General features: G+C 39.8%; 1 protein-coding gene across 1 annotated transcript in view; it reads left to right on the top strand.

The window, feature by feature from the left end:
- ME1 (malic enzyme 1) overlaps positions 1-12668 on the top strand; it is a 192134-nt gene extending 179466 nt beyond the window's left edge. Inside the window, exons 13-14 of the mRNA XM_061207103.1 lie at positions 6959-7057; positions 11046-12668. Of these exons, the coding sequence (XP_061063086.1) occupies positions 6959-7057; positions 11046-11213 (267 nt within the window). The 3' untranslated portion in view covers positions 11214-12668. The remainder of the gene's footprint in view (positions 1-6958; positions 7058-11045) is intronic.
- The last annotated feature ends 1597 nt before the right edge of the window (positions 12669-14265 follow it).

Here is a 14265-nt window from a genome sequence, read left to right as displayed (position 1 = left end):
GTTTTGATTTGCATTTCTCTAATGATTAATGATGTTGAGCATTCTTTCATGTGTCTGTTGGCAATCTGTATATCTTCTTTGGAGAAATGTCTATTTAGGTCTTCTGCCCATTTTTGGATTGGGTTGTTCGTTTTTTTGTTATTGAGCTGCATGAGCTGCTTGTAAATCTTGGAGATTAATCCTTTGTCAGTTGCTTCATTTGCAAATATTTTCTCCCATTCTGAGGGTTGTCTTTTGGTCTTGTTTATGGTTTCCTTTGCTGTGCAGAAGCTTTTAAGTTTCATTAGGTCCCATTTGTTTATTTTTGTTTTTATTTCCATTTCCCTAGGAGCTGGGTCAAAAAGAATCTTCCTGTGATTTATGTCATAGAGTGTTCTGCCTATGTTCTCCTCTAAGAGTTTGATAGTGTCTGGCCTTACACTTAGGTCTTTAATCCATTTTGAGTTTATTTTTGTGTATGGTGTCAGGGAGTGTTCTAATTTCATACTTTTACATGTATCTGTCCAATTTTCCCAGCACCACTTATTGAAGAGGCTGTCTTTTCTCCACTGTATATGCTTGCCTCCTTTATCAAAGATAAGGTGACCATATGTGCATGGGTTTATCTCTGGGCTTTCTATCCTGTTCCATTGATCGATATTTCTGTTTTTGTGCCAGTACCAAACTGTCTTGATTACTGTAGCTTTGTAATATAGTCTGAAGTCAGGAAGCCTGATTCCTCCAGCTCCATTTTTCGTTCTCAAGATTGCTTTGGCTATTCGGGGTCTTTTGTGTTTCCATACAAATTGTGAAATTTTTTGTTCTAGTTCTGTGAAAAATGCCAGTGGTAGCTTGATAGGGATTGCATTGAATCTGTAGATTGCTTTGGGTAGTAGAGTCATTTTCACAATGTTGATTCTTCCAATCCAAGAACATGGTATATCTCTCCATCTATTTGTATCATCTTTAATTTCTTTCATCAGTGTCTTATAATTTTCTGCATACAGGTCTTTTGTCTCCTTAGGTAGGTTTATTCCTAGATATTTTATTCTTTTTGTTGCAGTGGTAAACGGGAGTGTTTTCTTAATTTCACTTTCAGATTTTTCGTCATTAGTGTATAGAAATGCAAGAGATTTCTGTGCATTAATTTTGTATCCTGCTACTTCACCAAATTCATTGATTAGCTCTAGTAGTTTTCTGGTAGCATCTTTAGGATTCTCTATGTATAGTATCATGTCATCTGCAAACAGTGACAGCTTTACTTCTTCTTTTCTGATTTGGATTCCTTTTATTTCTTTTTCTTCTCTGATTGCTGTGGCTAACACTTCCAAAACTATGTTGAATAATAGTGGTGAGAGTGGGCAACCTTGTCTTGTTCCTGATCTTAGTGGAAATGGTTTCAGTTTTTCACCATTGAGGACAATATTGGCTGTGGGTTTGTCATATATGGCCTTTATTATGTTGAGGAACGTTCCCTCTGTGCCTACTTTCTGCAGGGTTTTTCTCATAAATGGGTGTTGAATTTTGTCAAAAGCTTTCTCTGCATCTATTGAGATGATCATATGGTTTTTCTCCTTCAATTTGTTAATATGGTGTATCACGTTGATTGATTTGCGTATATTGAAGAATCCTTGCATTCCTGGGATAAACCCCACTTGATCATGGTGTATGATCCTTTTAATGTGCTGTTGGATTCTGTTTGCTAGTATTTTGTTGAGGATTTTTGCATCTCTGTTCATCAGTGATATTGGCCTGTAGTTTTCTTTCTTTGTGACATCTTTGCCTGGTTTTGGTATCAGGGTGATGGTGGCCTCGTAGAATGAGTTGGGGAGTGTTCCTCCCTCTGCAATATTTTGGAAGAGTCTGAGAAGGATAGGTGTTAGCTCTTCTCTAAATGTTTGATAGAATTTGCCTGTGAAGGCATCTGGTCCTGGGCTTTTGCTTGTTGGAAGATTTTTAATCACAGTTTCAATTTCAGTACTTGTGATTGGTCTGTTCATATTTTCTATTTCTTCCTGGTTCAGTCTCGGCAGGTTGTGCATTTCTAAGAATCTGTCCATTTCTTCCAGGTTGTCCATTTTATTGGCATAGAGTTGCTTGTAGTAATCTCTCATGATCGTTTGTATTTCTGCAGTGTCAGTGGTTACTTCTCCTTTTTCATTTCTAATGCTATTGATTTGAGTCTTCTCCCTTTTTCTCTTGATGAGTCTGGCTAATGGTTTATCAATTTTGTTTCTCTTCTCAAAGAACCAGCTTTTAGTTTCATTGATTTTTGCTATTGTTTCCTTCATTTCTTTTTCATTTATTTCTGACCTGATCTTTATGATTTCTTTCCTTCTGCTAGCTTTGGGGTTTTTTTGTTCTTCTTTCTCTAATTGCTTCAGGTGCAAGGTTAGGTTGTTTATTCGAGATGTTTCCTGTTTCTTGAGGTAGGCTTGTATTGCTATAAACTTCCCTCTTAGCACTGCTTTTGCTGCGTCCCATAGGTTTTGGGTCGTCGTGTCTCCATTGTCATTTGTTTCTAGGTATTTTTTGATTTCCCCTTTGATTTCTTCAGTGATCACTTCGTTATTAAGTAGTGTATTGTGTAGCCTCCATGTGTTTGTATTTTTTACAGATCTTTTCCTGTAATTGATATCTAGTCTCATAGCGTTGTGGTCGGAAAAGATACTTGATACGATTTCAATTTTCTTAAATTTACCAAGGCTTGATTTGTGGCCCAAGATATGATCTATCCTGGAGAATGTTCCATGAGCACTTGAGAAAAATGTGTATTCTGTTGTTTTTGGGTGGAATGTCCTATAAATATCAATTAAGTCTATCTTGTTTAATGTATCATTTAAAGCTTGTGTTTCCTTATTTATTTTCATTTTGGATGATCTGTCCATTGGTGGAAGTGAGGTGTTAAAGTCCCCTACTATGATTGTGTTGCTGTCGATTTCCCCTTTTATGGCTGTTAGTATTTGCCTTATGTATTGAGGTGCTCCTATGTTGGGTGCATAAATATTTACAATTGTTATACCTTCCTCTTGGATCGATCCCTTGATCATTATATAGTGTCCTTCTTTGTCTCTTGTAATAGTCTTTATTTTAAAGTCTATTTTGTCTGATATGAGAATTGCTACTCCAGCTTTCTTTTGATTTCCATTTGCATGGAATATCTTTTTCCATCCCTTCACTTTCAGTCTGTATGTGTCTCTAGGTCTGAAGTGGGTCTCTTGTAGACAGCATATATATGGGTCTTGTTTTTGTATCCATTCAGCCAGTCTGTGTCTTTTGGTGGGAGCATTTAATCCAGTTACATTTAAGGTAATTATCGATATGTATGTTCCTATTCCCATTTTCTTAAATGTTTTGGGTTTGTTATTGTAGGTGTTTTCCTTCTCTTGTGTTTCTTGCCTAGAGAAGTTCCTTTAGCATTTGTTGTAAAGCTGGTTTGGTGGTGCTGAACTCTCTCAGCTTTTGCTTGTCTGTAAAGGTTTTAATTTCTCCATCAAATCTGAATGAGATCCTTGCTGGGTAGATTAATCTTGGTTGTAGGTTTTTCTCCTTCATCACTTTAAGTATATCCTGCCACTCCCTTCTGGCTTGCAGAGTTTCTGCTGAAAGATCAGCTGTTAACCTTATGGGGATTCCCTTGTGTGTTATTTGTTGTTTTTCCCTTGCTGCTTTTAATATGTTTTCTTAATATTTAATTTTTGACAGTTTGATTAATATGTGTCTTGGCGTGTTTCTCCTTGGATTGATCCTGTATGGGACTCTCTGTGCTTCCAGGACTTGATTAACTATTTCCTTTCCCATATTAGGGAAGTTTTCAACTATAATCTCTTCAAATATTTTCTCAGTCCCTTTCTTTTTCTCTTCTTCTTCTGGGACCCCTATAATTCGAATGTTGGTGTATTTAATGTTGTCCCAGAGGTCTCTGAGACTGTCCTCAGTTCTTTTCATTCTTTTTTCTTTATCCTGCTCTGCAGTAGTTATTTCCACCATTTTATCTTCCAGGTCACTTATCCGTTCTTCTGCCTCAGTTATTCTGCTATTGATCCCATCTAGAGTATTTTTAATTTCATTTATTGTGTTTTTCATCGTTGCTTGGTTCCTCTTTAGTTTTTCTACGTCCTTGTTAAATGTTTCTTGCATTTTGTCTATTCTATTTCCAAGAGTTTGGATCATCCTTACTATCATTATTCTGAATTCTTTTTCAGGTAGACTACCTATTTCCTCTTCATTTGTTAGGTCTGGTGTGTTTTGACCCTGCTCCTTCATCTGCTGTGTGTTTTTCTGTCTTCTCATTTTGCTTATCTTACTGTGTTTGGGGTCTCCTATTCACAGGCTGCAGGTTCGTAGTTCCCGTTGTTTTTGGTATCTGTCTCCAGTGGCTAAGGTTGGTTCAGTGGGTTGTGTAGGCTTCCTGGTGGAGGGAACTAGTGCCTGTGTTCTGGTGGATGAGGCTGGATCTTGTCTTTCTGGTGGGCACGTCCACATCTGGTGGTGTATTTTGGGGTGTCTGTGGCCTTATTATGATTCTAGGCAGCCTCTCTGCTAATGGATGGGGCTGTGTTCCTGTTTTGCCAGTTGTTTGGCATAGGGTGTCCAGCACTGTAGCTTGCTGGTTGTTGAGTGAAGCTGGGTCTTGATGTTGAGATGGAGATCTCTGAGAGATTTTCGCTGTTTGGTATTACGTGGAGCTGGGAGGCCTCTTGTGGACCAGTGTCCTGAAGTTGGCTCTCCCACCTCAGAGGCACAGCCCTGATGCCTGGCTGGAGCACCAAGAGCCTGTCATCCACACGGCTCAGAATAAAAGGGAGAAAAAATAGAAAGAAAGAAAGAAAGAGGATAAAATATAGTGAAGTAAAATAAAGCTATTATAAATCAAAGCTATACAGACAAAATCTCACCCAGAAGCATATACATATACCCTCACAAAAAAAAGGAAAAGGGGAAAAATTAATATATCCTGCTCCCAAAGTCCACCTCCTGAATTTGGGATGATTCATTGTCTATTCAGGTATTCAACAGATGCAGGCACATCAAGTTGTTTGTGGAGCTTTAATCCGCTGCTTCTGAGGCTGCTGGGAGAGATTTCCCTTTCTCTTCTTTGTTCGTACAGCTCCCGGGGTTCAGCTTTGGATTTGGACCCGCCTCTGCGTGTAGGTCGCCTGAGGGCGTCTGTTCCCCGCCCAGACAGAACGGGGTTAAAGGAGCAGCTGCTTCGGGGGCTCTGGCTCACTCAGGCGGGGGGGATCGGGAGGGGTACGGAGGAGGCGGGGCGAGCCTGCGGCGGCAGAGGCTGGCGTGATGTTGCACTAGCCCGAGGCGCGCCGTGCGCTCTCCCGGGGAAGTTGTCCCTGGATCACGGGAGCCTGGCCGTGGCGGGCTGCACTGGCTCCTGGGAGGGGCGGTGTGGATAGTGACCTGTGCTCGCACACAGGCTTCTTGGTGGCGGCAGCAGCAGCCTTAGCGTCTCATGCCCGTCTCTGGGGTCCGCACTGATCGCCGCGGCTCGCGCCCGTCTCTGGAGCTCGTTTAGGCGGCGCTCTGAATCCCCTCTCCTTGCGCACCAGGAAACAAAGAGGCAAGAAAAAGTCTCTTGTCTCTTTGGCAGCTGCAGACCTTTTCCTGGACTCCCTCCCGGCTCGCTGTGGTGCACTAACCCCTTCAGGCTGTGTTCACGCCGCCAACCCCAGTCCTCTCCCTGCGATCCGATCAGACCGAAGCCGGAGCCTCAGCTCGCAGCCCCCGCCCGCCCCGGCGGCTGAGCACACAAGCCTCTCGGGCTGGTGAGTGCTGCTCGGCGCCGAGCCTCTGTGCGGGAATCTCTCCGCTTTGCCCTCCGCACCCCTGTGGCTGCGCTCTCCTCCGTGGCTCCGAGGCTTCCCCCCTCTGCCACCCGCAGTCTCCGCCCGCGAAGGGGCTTCCTAGTGTGTGGACACCTTTCCTCCTTCACGGCTCCCTCCCACTGGTGCAGGTCCCGTCCCTATCCTTTTGTCTCTGGTATTTCTTTTTTCTTTTGCCCTACCCAAGTACGTGGGGAGTTTCTTGCCTTTTGGGAGGTCTGACGTTTTCTGCCAGCGTTCAGTGGGTGTTCTGTAGGAGCAGTTCCACGTGTAGATGTATTTCTCATGTATCTGTGGGAAGGAAGGTGATCTCCGCGTCTTACTCTTCCGCCATCTTCTTCCTGCCTCATGCTTTTAAGCTACTTTATTGAGGTGTGATTGACATAACAAAAAGCCGTATATCTTACAACTTGATGAATTTAGAGATAAGTAAGTATACACCTTTGAAACCATCACCACAATCCATGCCATAAACAAATCTATCACCTCCAGAAGTTTTTTCCCACCCTCTTTATTATTATTATGAATGTGTGTGTGATAAGAATATTTAACATAAGATCTACCCTTGTAGCCCATTTTCATGTCTACACTGTTTCCTTTAGAAATAGGGAATGGCTTGGGGACAGCCAAGGCTGAGGCTAGTTAGGTGATTTGGATAATCCAGAATCTGTATCCTGCTTGCCATGTGAGTCAGAAGTAGCTCTCTCAGCCTCCTGCTCTGCCTCCCGTGCAAGAGTATGTGAGCTGGGAGCAAGGCCTGACCAGCCTCTCCTCTGTTTTCAGGGTCCTTTTCCATCACTTTTCTCATCCTCCTCTGCCTTCCTTACCCTTCTTCCCCTGTCCCTCTAGTGCATCAAACAAGAAAGCTGCCAGCATTTCATGGTACAGTAGCAAAGGAACTGGGTTAAGAGGAAACCCAGATGCTCATCCCCATCTATTTCACTATTTGTCTTCTCCCACCGGTCACCAAGCCTCTCTGAGCTCAGTTTTTCCCTTGAGAAAGGGAGAGATGCAATTGGGTGATGGCGTTAATGGGATCTGCTTTTATCCAGACCATTCACCATTATACTCACAACTACCACATTCTATGATATGAAGTATTGTTTTGTCTTTCTTTTTTTTTTTTTTTTTTTTTTTTTAAGGTTATAGCTCAGCAAGTATCAGATAAACACTTGGAAGAGGGCCGGCTTTATCCTCCTTTGGACACCATTAGAGATGTTTCTCTGAAAATTGCAGAAAAGGTAAAACCACTCTTGTTGAAGCCTCATTATTTTCCCTTCCACCTGTGGCTGAATGTGCATGTTTAGGTATTAAAAATCCACTTCCTTGAAATATCTGTATCAACTTATTATGTCAGAAGTCAGAGAAACGAGGCCTGGTGCTTCGGCAGAGCTTAGGAACTATGTTTGATCCTTAGAAATGGGTTGAATCATTAATTTCCCCATTCTTTTTCTCTCCCATAATTCAGATAATTCATCAGGGTTTCATTTCAACTAAGCTTCCTCCACTTGGCCTTTTTTTTGGTTGGTATCTTCCATATGACACTGAGATAGTCACCACAGTATTGCACATATGGTAGAGTGACAGACCTTGAACCACCTGCCTTATCCATGTCTCTGTGGATGTGTGGCACCTTGAAAATCACAGTTGATTGTACTGGGCAGAAAGCGAAACAGTGAGAACAGAGAACTCAAAGCTGGCTGGGGTGGCGGGTGAGCTCTTCAAGGAACTAGCCAAGAAGAACCTACATTTTCTACAACTAAGACGAGAGAGAAACTGACTCTTTTTGCAGGCTAGTTGTATTCATTTACTAAGGCTGCCATAACAAACTGCCACAAAATGGGTGACTTAGATAACAGAAATTTATTTTCTCACGGTGGCTAGAGATCTAAGACGAAGGGGTTGGCAGGTCTGGTTTCTTTGGAGGCCTCTCCTTGGCTTGTCGATGACCACCTTCTTGCTGGGTCCTCGTGTGGCCTTTCCTCTGTGTTTGCACATCCCTGGGGTCTCTTTGTGTGTCCAAGTTTTCTGTTCTTATAAGGACACCAGTCAACTTGGGTTAGAGCCCGCTGGAATAGCGTCATTTTAACTTAATTGTCTGTTTAAAGGTCCTATCTCCAAATACAGCTCCACTCTGAGGTACTAGAGGTTAAGGCATCAACATTTTCAGGTGACGTATTTCAGCCCACAATAGTCGTCATATGTTGAAACTAGGGTTTCTCAACCTCAACGCTACGCACATGTGTCTGGGTAACTCTTTGTCACGGGGGCTGTCTTGGGCATTGTCGGATGTTTAGCAACATCCCTGGCCCTTATTCACCAGATGCCAGTAGCCTCTGCAACAGGTGTGACAACCAAAAATGTCTCCAGACATTGCCAGATGTCCCCTTGGAGGCAAATTTGCTCCTGGCTGAAAACCAAAGCTATTAGCAAGTTTATCAGAACAACACCATTTAGATTTCATATGTCATGATTTATTTTGTTGATTCAGGGTAGATGCTTCAAAAACCAAGTAATCCTTCAAAAAAAAACTTCAGATAATCTGCTTGGTTATCTATTTAGGAAAGAGTATGCTTATGTTTTCTCCTAATTTGTATCTACTAGTTTTAAACTAGTTTGAATTATTAATACACTGAACATCACATTATCACTTTAAGTTCATTTTGAAGGTTTCAGTGAAAAAGAGTAGCATATGATCAGAGAGGTAAGTAAGAAGACGAGGGACAGCAGGAGAGTATGAAAAACTCAGATATGACAACTAGAAAGAGGAACGAATGCTGAGTGGATAAACAGAAATTGGGAAACCTGGACAAAGAATCAGCTTCAGGAAGGGAGGTGATATAAGTAGACTGCAGGTTTGTGGTATCCATGGCAGCGGGTTGGCCAAAAGGTTCGTTCTGGTTTTTCGTAACGTCTTACAGAAAAACCTGAATGAACTTTTGGGCCAATCCAATACATTCAAATGTACAATTCTAACAAGTAGATGGTGATGACTGAAACTTAAAGAGAGGCTGGATATACAGGTGGGGGATCATCTACATGTGGTAACAGGTGAAGCTCTCGTCTTCCAGAGAGTCTGGCATTGACGAGAAGGAGAGAGTGAAGATTTCACTGAGAGAGCATCGTTAATACGGTGTGTCCTGGGAGCAGAAAGAGGAATGGATTTCCGCAGAGTCTGTGTCAGGAATGAAACAGAACATTTTATTATAAAAGTGATACAGCCTTTGCAAAAGAGGCACAGGGGAACCTTTTGGGGTGATGGAAATGTTCTGAAACTGGATGTGGTAACAGTTGCCCAACTCTGAATTTATAGAAATAATTGGATTATATGTTAAAACTGTTGAATTTTGTGGTCAGTGAATTGTAACTCAAGAATATCTGTTAAAAACATAGTAATACCACACCATAGGCACTCTGAAAAATAGAAAAGAGGAAAATACCTGATATTCTACTTTTCTAAAACAAGCGTTGTCATCATTTTGGCGTGTGTGTTTGCTTGCAGTCTGTTTTCATTTGTTTGCTTTCTTTTCTAACACTGTTTTAATAACGTGTAAGGGTGTATTCACACACTTTTGATCATGCTTTTTTCATAAACATTTTTCCATAATACAGCACAGTCTTTATAACTTTAATTTTTTCATAAATGCATAATTTTACATTGAGAAGAGATACTTAATCATTCTGATATTCTTCAAAATCACGCTTATTCAAATAAGTCTGTCATACAAGTAGCTCCTTAATGATTGCTTTCTTAAAAACTGGAGTGAATTAAAGAGCACATATGGAGTGATTAATTTTGACAACAGGGAGAATCCATTCTTCAAAGAAAGCAGGGGAAGAGAATGTTTGAAGATACGGAAGAGACAGTTTGAGTTGAGGAAAAGAGAAATTGAGATCGTTCTCTTTGATCAGTTGGAATTTTCTCAGCAGAGCGATGAGAGTCAAATGGAGACTTGACACGGGAAGGTTTGAAATTGACTTCGGGGAAATTCATTTGAGACAAAGTTATTTTAGTTCGTTTTTTATTTTTAAAGGGTAAAAGCATAATGTGCAACCACATGGGCCCAAGTAAGGTTAGGAAAAGAATGACATGGCAGGAGACAGCTCTGAAAGGAGAAAGCCAGCACTGAGGGTTCCCCACAAAGACGTGGAGACAAGGTTCTGTGATACCAGTAAGGCACAGAGCACGGAGACTGGCTCCAGAGCCCCGCTGATTAGAATCAGGAGACCCTGGGATAGAGAGAGAGGTTCCGTAGGAGGCTGTGGTCGGAATCGGGATTGCTGAAGCTGCAGGGTATCTGAGTGCAAACTTAGCAGGGAGTTTAAGGTATTTAGTTCAGTTAATTATCAGTCAAGTCATTTCAAGGCTGTTAGGACTGACTTATCTGAGAAATTCTGGTAGGATCACCCATGAGTAAATCTGTACTCTTCACACTTTCCTTTCTTGCTGATACCGTAGTCTACTCTTGTTACATGATTTATAATTGCATTTTCACTTTTTATCTTCTTTGTGATTATGTGTTCTTATTATAATACACTTAATTTTTTGGAAACAGACAAGATATAAATTAGAACTTAATTTTTTGATACATAAAAAATTCTTTTTTTTTAATTGAGGTATAGTTGATTTACAATGTTGTGTTAATTTCTGCTGTATAGCAAAGTGATTCAGTTAAACATATATGTATATATATATATATATACATATATATATATATATACACATTCTTTTTTTTTTATACTCTTTTCCATTTTGGTTTATCATAGGATGCTGAATATAGTTCTCTGTGCTATACAGTATGACCTTGTTGTTTATCCATTCTATATATAATAGTTTGCATCTGCTAATCCCAATCCGTCTCTCTCTGGCCCCTCATTCCCCCTTGGCAACCACAAGTCTGTTCTCTATGTCCGTGATTCTGTTTCTGTTTTGTAGATAAGTTCATTTGTGTCATATTTTAGATTCCACATATAAGTGATATCATATGGTATTTGTCTTTCTCTTTCTGACTTACTTCACTTAGTATGATCATCTCTAGGTCCATCCATGTTGCTGAAAATGGCATTATTTTGTTCTTTTTTATGGCTGAGTAGTATTCCATTGTATATATATATGTACCATACCTTCTTTATCTATTCATCTGTTGATGAAACAGATAAAAATTTCTGACATGTGCTGACCATCATCTCTATCCATTAAAATAATTAATATTCTTTTCTTATTTCTAGATTGTGAAAGATGCATACCAAGAAAAGACAGCCACAGTTTATCCTGAACCCCAAAACAAGGAAGCATTTGTCTACTCTCAGATGTATAGCACTGATTATGAGCAGATTCTACCCGATTGTTATTCTTGGCCTGAAGAGGCCCAGAAAATACAGACCAAACTTGACTAGTAGCTTAATAGCTGATATTTCTAACTCCATTAATGAGGTCTTGAAGTCTTTCATAATTTTCAAAGATTGGAATCTTTTATAATGATTCATAATATACTAGAGTAAGATAATTTTACTTTAACAATCTAAAAATTTATGGAAGAATATTAATATACTTTAGGGTAAACATCTTACTAGACAATTTTGCTTCATTTACTTTATGGTTATTTATGGTTTCTATCTTAATTATTTTGCCCAAGTTCTGTTTAAAAGCTATTGTAACTACTACTGAGAAACCCATCATTTTTATATAGGGAGCTAAGGGGAAGACTAAAATTAGTAATAAATTGATATCAGTATTAAAACCCATAATTGTTCATTTTATTAAAAATCTACTTTGTAAAAAAAAAAAGATCGAAATGAATTTAGGCATAGACGAACTTTTGCTAAAAACAGAAACAACACTTACTCTGTTGCCTAGAGAAAAAAAACTCCTCAGGTATTTTTATTCCAATCCTAGATTATATCTGTTCTTTTTGTGCAGCTGAATTCTAACATTTCTAAGAAAGACCACTGCTGTTTACAATGCCTTGTGCAGCCTTAGATTTTAATGTTCTTTCGACATTGTTCCATCTCCTTATCACCTTGGTCCTCAGTCAGAAATCCCTTCGTAAAAGCACCTTTCTTTCCCCCTGACCAAGTACCCTATCTCAGCTCCACACCATTGCTGCTGGGCCTTTGTGGACCATGGCCCTATCCTGAGGTTGGTGCCTTCAGCTGAGCACAGCCTGAGAAGTGGGCAGACCTGAGAAGAGTGGGTGAGCTCCTTGAGAAAGGGCTGCCTGTGGAGTTGACGTCTTCAGACAAACATCCCCAGAGTCGAGGCAAGCTGGGTTCCCAACTGAGTGACCTGGCCTAAAGTCCCCTTGATTAGCTCAGGTAATTAAGAGCTTATTGTGTTACAGCAAACTCACTTTCCTCTGGGTTTGAAGAAAGTTTTGTAACCACTTCCCCAATATCAGAAATTATCTTTACATCAGATATTAAAATATTCTAATTACTAGTTACAGCCCAGAAATGAATGTTAATTTCAGGTTTTACTTTTGAAGTTAATAATTGAACCAATGGAAACAACTGTAAATTCTTAAGCTCAGGTGCAGTAACATTTACTATTTATTTATAGAATTATATGGAGACTTTTTTGTTTTTGAAGTAATGCTTTTAAAGAGTGTAAGAAGATGTTCAAGGTAAACTATAGTAGTACATGATTTCATTAAAAGTTGAAGGTTACACAAGTTGTTTTAGGTGTCAGTAGAAGGGGTAAGGGTATTTCTGATGGTAACGTTCAGTCAAGGGTTTCCTCAATATAGTTATTTTGAAAAGATCCGGAATGCCTATTTCTCGTCTAGTTTCCATGTTGTCTTGTAGCTCTAACTAAATGTATTTACTTATGCAAAGATTTATTAAAGCATAGAAACAGTGAATGAATAAAATTATAAAATAATTGTCTTTTTTTCTTAAAATATTGTTACACTTAAAAATGACAATGCTGGGTCTTGGCAGTCATATGATAGGGAATTTGCAATTTTAAAAATATTTCAATAGCGAATTTCACTATGAAATTCATGCATTTAATATATGTGTAGTCGTATGTGCTGTATACTGTTATGAATGAGCTACTTCCTTGTCCTCAGAGAAAGATAATGAAACGAACATTGGATGATTACTTAACCAGGTACCAGGTAGTCTATATACCTTATCCTATTTAATGTAGTCCCCATAATTCCCTTAGGAAGTAGGTAGTTTAAGTAATGTGCCAAGTCCACAGAGCTCATAAGTGAAGGAGGAGGACTCTAAATCCGTGTTTACCTTTCTCCATAGTCTGTTCTCTATTCACTAGTGTACAGTTAGAACAGCACTGTCGAAGCGAAAGAAAACAAAGTGAGTCACATGAGTAATTCCTGTGGCCTCATAAAAAGAAGAAACAGGTGGAATTCATATTAATATATTTTATTTAAACCAACATATCCAGAATATTATAAAAAGTATTGAGATATTTTTACATCATTTTGTTCATACTAAGCCTCCAGCTTTTTCACATTTACATCAAAGATATTTGCATATACATCAAAGTCATGAGAACATATAGAATAATGGAATAGAACAGCTCACAGACAGACCCCCTGAATATATTAGTTACAGAATTAGCACAAAAATCAACTCATAAAGAATAGAGTGTTTATTAACAGGATTGGGACAGCTGACCTACTTCATGGACCTACCACCTCACCCTATATAAAAAGCAAGACTTTAGATGGATTAAAGACCTAAATACGAATGGTAAAAATGTAAAGTTAATAAAAATTAATGTAGCAAAGTATCTTTGGGACCCCCAAAACACAAACATGAAGTAAAAAATGGATGTGTTGCATTATCTAAGGATAGGAAGGTTTTGGCTGGTAAGTGGGTGCTGCCATATAACAGTATAAAGTGAGGAAATCCAGGACTGTGGAATAGGTTGGTTGCTTCTACAGAGATGGATTCATAAAGAAAGAGATAGTTTAGGTTCAAAGGCTTAAATTCTCAGCTCAAGTCACCGTATAAACACTAGAAAAAAATGCCTCTACTTTTGCTAAAAGAGTCTCTTCTCCCTTACTCGCTATAAGGCTGAAGTAACAGAAACCCAAGGTCATACTTCATCTTGCTGGTTGCCAGATTTTAACAGGAGTTGCATTCATAGCCTCACCAGGACTCTCATGTGAAAGTGAAGAGTATTGACCAGGAAACAGGAGGATGTTGATTTGGAATGGGGATCTATGGGTAGGGAGATTTGGAGGACTTGTGATACCCTAAACTAGTCTTGAGTTCTGACAGTCCTGTGTCCCAGGAAACCCCTCATCCCCAGGCAAACCAGCACAGTTGGCAAGTCCTTCCTTGCTCATCAAAACGGGAGCTCTTCCTGCCTAAAGAGGCTGTTACTGCCTTAGGTGAAGATCCGGTAATGACCTCACTCCATCTCCTCCTGATCCTCCCAGATGACATCTCACGATCTCTATAGGCATCATATCAGAGA

The sequence above is a fragment of the Eubalaena glacialis genome, chromosome 12 (assembly GCF_028564815.1).
Source record: "Eubalaena glacialis isolate mEubGla1 chromosome 12, mEubGla1.1.hap2.+ XY, whole genome shotgun sequence".
In the NCBI taxonomy this organism is placed as follows: domain Eukaryota; kingdom Metazoa; phylum Chordata; class Mammalia; order Artiodactyla; family Balaenidae; genus Eubalaena; species Eubalaena glacialis.
This window is presented reverse-complemented; position numbering and strand designations above follow the sequence as displayed.